This window comes from Pectinophora gossypiella, chromosome 7 (assembly GCF_024362695.1).
Source record: "Pectinophora gossypiella chromosome 7, ilPecGoss1.1, whole genome shotgun sequence".
In the NCBI taxonomy this organism is placed as follows: domain Eukaryota; kingdom Metazoa; phylum Arthropoda; class Insecta; order Lepidoptera; family Gelechiidae; genus Pectinophora; species Pectinophora gossypiella.
Genome location: NC_065410.1, coordinates 14,963,908 through 14,971,285, shown reverse-complemented (window position 1 = coordinate 14,971,285; position 7,378 = coordinate 14,963,908). Strand labels below are relative to the sequence as shown.

Sequence of the window (7,378 nt, the reverse complement as noted above, 5' to 3'; positions counted from 1 at the left end):
GCGTGTTTTCAGCCTATTAGGGTCGATTATTTTTTTTCAAATGTAATCCTCTCGGAACCTTGAGGCGAGGTTCGCGCCCAACTGGCACCCCCAGGCCTGTTGTTTGAAATTTTTGTACCGGCTGAGAGGCCTCAGCGCTCACCGTTGTCCAACCAGTAGTTCTTTTTTTGCTGGAAATTTACAATAAGTAACGTCAAAAAGAAAATTAAAAGTTTAGTGTAGGCAATCAAGCAATTTTGGGAATACTTTTTGAGTAGGTACCCATATTGTAAGATATAAAAAATAAAAAGTAAAAAGAAAGTAACTACCAACATAAGCGGTACACATTGTAATAATTAAAAATGGCTATGGAGGAGCCGATCCAGCTGTCACGGGTGTTTTTGCACTTACTAGCAGGCTCCAACCCTGATTTATTTATTTATTTAATTAAGGTTATTAAACGAAATAATCTTTATTTTATTTTTATTTTTTAAAAAAGACAATAAATAAATAAAATAATAAAAATAATGTTTATTTCTCTCACTAGCTTAGAACTTGAGTAAAATGTCAATAATAAATGTATATTGGCCCCGATTCCTGCAGACATCTCTTAATTTTACTTTAAGTTATACCTGTCATTTTCTTATCCGCCGAAAAGGAAAGGGACGGATGATTGACAGCTCTTAATTTTAGGAAGAATGAGTAAATAAATGAATAACCCGGGCGAATTTTTAGACGGTTGTTTTAGATTTGTGCTTAAAATTGACGTGTGTTCCATAAATTTTATGCTTGTCGATTACCCGTCCCTTTCCTTTTCGGCGGATAAGAAAATGACAGATATAACCTAAAATAAAATTAGATGGTATTTACAGGAATTAGCACCAATGTGTCTTTTAATTTATGTGTGTAAATGTGTCGTATTTTTTTCATACTTAACATGGCTACTCCTTGTGAGGAAAATTTTGACTGTGCATGAAATATAATCGATTTCTGAATTTATTGCAAAAATACTTAACTTTGGGTATCTTTTTTTGGATATTTATAACGTACGTTTATTTCACAATACTTTATCATACTGCAAAGTTTCGTCGCCCGAGGAATTAATTTGGGGTTCACTAGCTTCCTTTCCTACACTAAAAGCTGTTTAATAATTAAATGGAACTTCAATTAGGTACAGGAAATTTCGCTAAATTATTATTTAAATAAGGTAGTCCTAAATTTCTATCTTCGCACTAACCTCCTTGTTCCGTACTTCTTTTAAAACCAATTGTCACAAGCACAAGACGGTTATTTCTAGTTCGTAATTTATGTATTTCTATTCATCCAAATCGATAGCTAATTTGAATTTTGGATATGATCAAAACGCTTTGTAAAGTGCACTAATGAAACGCACACGACAGTGCTGCCAACGTGGAGAGACTGAACTACGCCTCTCTCTCATTACATTCTCAAGACTTTTCAAGTCGAATCACAACCGCTCAACGAGCTCATACGCCTTCTAGGCTTTTCTATTTCCCAAAAGTGCTCAATTACTCCAAATTATCGACACAAGACAAGTGCAATCTTACACACAAGGACTATATACACTGCCTGTGGTGAACGAGACCGGGGCGCCCCGAAATCCAGCAGACTAGGAGCTTCAGGTCAGTCCAATTTTCTCTCTTTAGCTATCGAAGTCAAACTCCCTAACACTCCTTAACCACTGAATGTTTTTACAAGCAGTTTTTGTGTCATTCATTTGGCCAGAGATCTTACAACGACAAAAGTTGTCATTTTGTTGAGGTAATTTAAAAATAACATGCTTGAGGTGTCAGAATTATGTAACAGAAAAATAAGGCAATGGTTTCCCTCTTGCCTTCCGCCCCGCAGTACTCTGTTTGACGCAAGTGGGATGGCGCCCAGAGTAGTCTATTACAAAGCCATACTAGGACTCCTGTCCTCCGCCTCTGAATAGTACTAACAGTTACTGCTGCCGTCTGTCAGGTTCCAGGTTACAGTCCCTGTGACTTGCCCCATCCGTCTTGCTTTGCCGTACCGATGGCTCCCATCATCGCCTCTGCAACCGTTGAGGTCTTCACCCGTATCCGTATGGGCATATGGGCATACGAGATATCTTGTAATATCTCGTTAAAATTAAAAGAAAAAGCATTTGAATTCTTGCATCTTATAATTATTACATAATAATCAAAATGGTTTCCACATTGTTTATAAGTTGTTGCTTAATATTTGAGTTTTAAGTAGAAAACACATTTCACTAAACCTTGCATTTGTCCACCAGGTCCTTCACTCCGCTGCACTTTCCGTCAATTTCAAAGTCAGAGCAACCCTAAAAACAGTTAAATATTATAATTAATATATGAGTCAATGGGAGGAGCTCGGTGGTGTAGCGGTAAACGCGCTTGGTCTGCGATTGTTGAAGTTAAGCAACTTTCGCAAAGGCCGGTCATAGGATGAGTGACCACAAAAAAAAGTTTTCATCTCGAGCTTCGGAAGGCACGTTAACCCTTTCACGGGCAGAAACCATGGGTCATTGATGGTTCATAATAGGTAGTATGAGAGTATGAGAACTTGAAATAGGAACGTCATTAGACGTTCTGTCCTTGAAAGTGTTAAGCCGTTGGTCCCGGCTGCATTAGCAGTCGTTAATAACCATCAATCCGCACTGGGCCCGCCTGATGGTTTAGGCCCGATCTCCCTATCCATCTATAGGGACAACCCGTGCCCCAGCAGTGGGGACGTTAATGGGCTGATGATGATGATGATTCAATGGTTACTTGAAATAAAGATTTTATTTAGGTATTTATTATAAACAAATACAAATAAAAAATAAATTCAGTTTAATTAGTGCTAAAACTGTGTAAAACAAACGCCATAAACGTTTTGTTTTGAACTAAAGAATTTTCTTTACTTAATCGGACCCTAGGGTCCGCTTACCTAACTGGAAGATTTGAGGTCCGGTTTTTACAGAAGCGACTGCCTGACTGACCTTCCACCACGCGAAGGGAACACTAGACCAATACAGGTTAGACCACATATCTTGGAAAATGCATTTCTCACTATGTTTTCCTTCATCGCTGAGCACGTGATAATCATTTATCATTCAAACATGAATTCGACATTCAATGATTTAGGCCTGTGCTGGATTCGAACCTGAGACCTCAAAGTGAGAGGCAAACCTTCTACCAACTGGGCTGCCACGGTTATTAACTTAGTCGATGTAATTCTTATATTTTCCTATTCAATAAACAGCCTATATAATATATATCCCACTGCTGGGCACATGCCTGCCGTCAATCAACCGGAGGGGGTATAGAGCATACTCAATCATTCTACTCCACTGCGGATTGTTGGAGGTGTTTTACGGCTAGTAGTCGGGACCAAAGGCTTCACGTGCCCTCTGAAACATGGAATCATCTTATTTTTTGAATTATCTTATTTTATTTTGTGGCATGAATTACTCGATTGTCCGAAAAAGTATAATATTTTTCTGCATAAGTTTTGAAGTATTAGCTAGATTAATTGAAAACTATTGTTTCCACTTACCAAAAGTATCTGCATACTAATGCAATGTTTCAATTTGATCAGATCACAGAAGTCGGGTGGGCCATACGCTGTCAGATCTCCATTGACACATTTGTCCATAACATTTTTCAATAATACTGGGTCTTCACTATGCGAAACTTGAAGAGTATTTGCCAGCTTCTCCTTGTCAAATTTACCATCTTCATTGGCAGCATACCCTTGTTTTTTAGCAAGACACACGGCTGCTTCGCACTAAAAATAGATCAAGCATAACATAGTAAGAATAAAGGAAAAGAGACAAATACTGACAATTATTGAGGACAGAAGAGGCAAGATGATTGGACACTTAATAAGACACGACGAATTTATTAAAAACATCATAGAAGGAAAGCTAGGAAAGAGAGGGAGAGGAAGACCAAGAAGAGCTTACATGGAACAGATTAAAGAAAAGGTTAACGTCGTGTCTTATAGGGAAGTCAAGGAATTGGCCTTTGATAGACTGGAATGGAAAATGCTACACCGACAACACCGACAAGAGCGTGGCTCTTAAATTGATGATGAAAATAAGCTCAAGACTGTAGCTGTTGCTGTTGCAGTTTCTTGTCATTTCTTCTCCTCAGCCATAACACCTTGTGAAATGACGTAAATTCAAAAATGTTACATTGACCTTCAACAAGTTTATCCATGATAATTACGTTGAATAAATGATTCTGATTTTTGTAATCCCAATATAATAATTGGGGTTGTCAGAAGTACAGACATCGCAAGATGAACTAAGTGCCTACTCACATCCTACCGACCCTTCTGTTAGATAAACGTGATAGGTGGTGAGCTATATCGCCGTCTATAATGGTCGTGCCTACTGTGTTAGTGAAAACTGTTTTTAAGGCAAATTAACAACTCATTGTTGCAAATTCGGTACGGGGGTTTGTACCGGCAAATATATGAAATAAAGTTTTATATGTTTGGGTTTCCTTCGACACTAAAGGGTTGAGCCCTAGCATTTAATTTTTTTTGTGCTGATTTCACTTTGCGGTTTCTCAAATCAGGATTTTGTATCAAGTGTCTGTTAGTTGTCTTCGGGTTGCTGCTGGATTTGCCACCTCTTTAGAAATAACTACCTTGAAGTGTCCGACTGCTGGGCAAAGACCATTCCCTATATCTACCAGGATTATCTCTTCAGTCCTTCCTCGGCCTGTCTTGCACGAAAGCATCGACGTCACCGCGCTATCTCCGCCTAGGTCTACAACGCTTGAGTCTGTCTCATCTTGTAGATCATAACTTAGGATTAATAGTAATTTTAGTTTTCTTACCGATGGAGGTTTGCGCATTAACTTAAAACATTCCTTCATGTCTTCTCTTTCTTCTTCTTTAATCGGAGGTGGTGTCTTGCAGCATCTCATATATTTCTACAAGATAAATAATATAATTACGGTGGGGACATATCACAAAAACCTCTTTGTGATCCCAAGTTTGGTTAGGAAATTGCAGGCTGATCACCTGATTGTCCAAAAAGTAAGATGATCCACGTCAAGAAGGCACGTTAACCCATTGTTCCCGGTTACTACTTACTGATGTAAGTAAGTAGTTGTTACATGAGCCATGTCAGGGGCCTTTGGCGGCTCAATAATAACCCTGGTACCACGGTTGATGAGGTTAGTAATTCACCTCACAACCCACACGACAGAAGAAGATTATAACCCAACCAAACAGCAGCAGTGTAGCTGCAAATGTTCTTTCTAATGCCGAAAGCACACCAGGACCCTGCCGATTCGTACGCGCCGTCAGAAGTTTCAGCTTTGTATATAATTATAATCACTATCACAGAACAGATAAGGTCGATTTATTTTACATAAAAGCGTTCTGATGACGTAACTAAATTCTGATTGTTGACTTTTGACAGAGCGCAAACGAATCAGCATAGAACCAGTCTACGCTATCCTTAAGGGTAACCCTAGCTCGGTGACAAAGATGGCGTAAGTTGGCGAATGGCTTGGCTACACTTACGCCATCTATTGTTGCTGAGCGAGGGATCCAACACCCTTAAAATGTTTTTTTTTTTTTGTATTTAGGCCATAATAGCCTGTCACCATGCGGTTCGTCATTATCCATCTTGTGAAGAATATCACAGGCTTTAGTCAAGTTCCAATTGTTATGACAATCGACAGCTTTCTTTGGTTGATAGTTCTTGATATTGCGCACTTTCTTTTATTTTTATATGCGAAACTGTGTTAACGCAATATTGTTCTTTAAGACGAATTGCTTCAATGTGGCGTTTTAGTCCCCCTGATGTAGTAAATATACTTACAGGATGAGCTAACTGTTTACAATCATCTTCGGCGGCCTGCAAATAAAAAAACAGTAGTATGAATGTTAATATCCAGTAGAAAGGGATATTATAGACGCACGCATACAAAAATGTAGTTTGATTACAGTTGGCTTAACTGTTTTACAACTGCAAATCTGCAATGGCCCTTATTTAGCTAAGGTCGACCCACACAGGCAGTTTTGCCTTTAATTAATAATAATATTTAGCAGGAATTCAATACGGGTAGTCGGGTACTCACAGGGCCATAAGAAAAAAAACTTTACCAAAACCATGGCCACGTTGCCAAACAATTTATATTGAAATGGCTTCGTTGCCAAAGTGTAGCTAGTTTGGCGGATGTCGCCGGCGACGTGGCCTTGGCGCCCCGGTAAGTTATGGCTTTTTCAGACCAAATCCTGTTTGAATGTATCTTTGTGATTTTTTTTTATTTATTAAAGGTACTAAGATAATACTAATCTCAAAACTTACCAAAGCCAAAACGGAGCTGCAGGCGACAATAAGCACAATACGATACATGATGGAAGAGGATGGAAGTCACTGAATAGTGCCGACAATTTGCGCTGACACGTATTTATATGCGAAAACAAAATAATTAGGGTTCAGTTCGCGTGACTAAATGCAGGCAAAGCATTTTACACGTATGAATTGTGACGTAAGAAATAAATGTGGATGAGTGTGATAATTTATACGAGTAATGACACTTTAAAGGTCGGGGATCCACTAATGCCTTACCAAACTGTGGATCACAAAGTGATTTCTGTGATTGTCTCCGCCGGTATTCAAACCCGGGACCTCCGGGTCGTGAGCGCAAACCTTAACCACTGTACCACGGAAGCCGCACATTGAGATACATGAATGACATCTTATAGAAAATTAACTTTTTTTTAATGCTTTAGCGTAAAAAATATCTAAGTATTTCAATCGCCCCAGTAACGGAATTACATCAATCTTTTTCTATCGTGTGGGTTGTGAGGTGGATTACTAACCCCATTAACCCATATATCATCCTGCATTAATGAGGTTAGTAATTTATCTTAAGTGCAGTTTTTACTAACACTTTTCTACGCTTTCACCTAAAGAGGCAGTTTATAATTGGGTATTTCACTGGGTCAAAGATAGTTAATTTATATAATGCTTATCTAGTAGAAAGATAAGCTTATCTAAGACGAACTAATTTTCTTTCTGACTAATCGAATTTTAATTAGGTAATAGACCGCACACAGACGTTTTGCTCGCCTATTATAGACGGCGATACAACACACCAACTATCTCGTTGGTCTGACAGAAAGCCCGGTGAGGTGTGGATACTTAATTCATCTTGCGATGAATGTACCTCTGACTATCCGAAAAGTAATATTGCTATTTAACATTGCACACTTACATAATGGTGCTAATTCCTGTAAATACCATCTAATTTTATTTTAAGTTATATCTGTCATTTTCTTATCCGCCGAAAAGGAAAGGGACGGGTAATCGACAAGCATAAAATTTATGGAACACACGTCAATTTTAAGCACAAATCTAAACCAACCGTCTAAAAATTTTACA

The 7,378-nt window shown here is 38.5% G+C and overlaps 1 protein-coding gene across 1 annotated transcript; it reads right to left on the bottom strand.

Annotated features, from left to right (window-relative positions):
• Nucleotides 1–2,137: 2,137 nt before the first annotated feature.
• Nucleotides 2,138–6,383, bottom strand: LOC126368504 (uncharacterized). The gene is made up of 5 exons (XM_050012528.1): nucleotides 6,299–6,383; nucleotides 5,810–5,845; nucleotides 4,815–4,910; nucleotides 3,523–3,753; nucleotides 2,138–2,305 (listed from the first exon to the last, which is right to left on the bottom strand). Exons 1-5 carry the CDS (start codon nucleotides 6,344–6,346, stop codon nucleotides 2,234–2,236), a joined length of 483 nt encoding a protein of 160 aa, XP_049868485.1. The 5' UTR covers nucleotides 6,347–6,383; the 3' UTR covers nucleotides 2,138–2,233.
• Nucleotides 6,384–7,378: the final 995 nt, after the last annotated feature.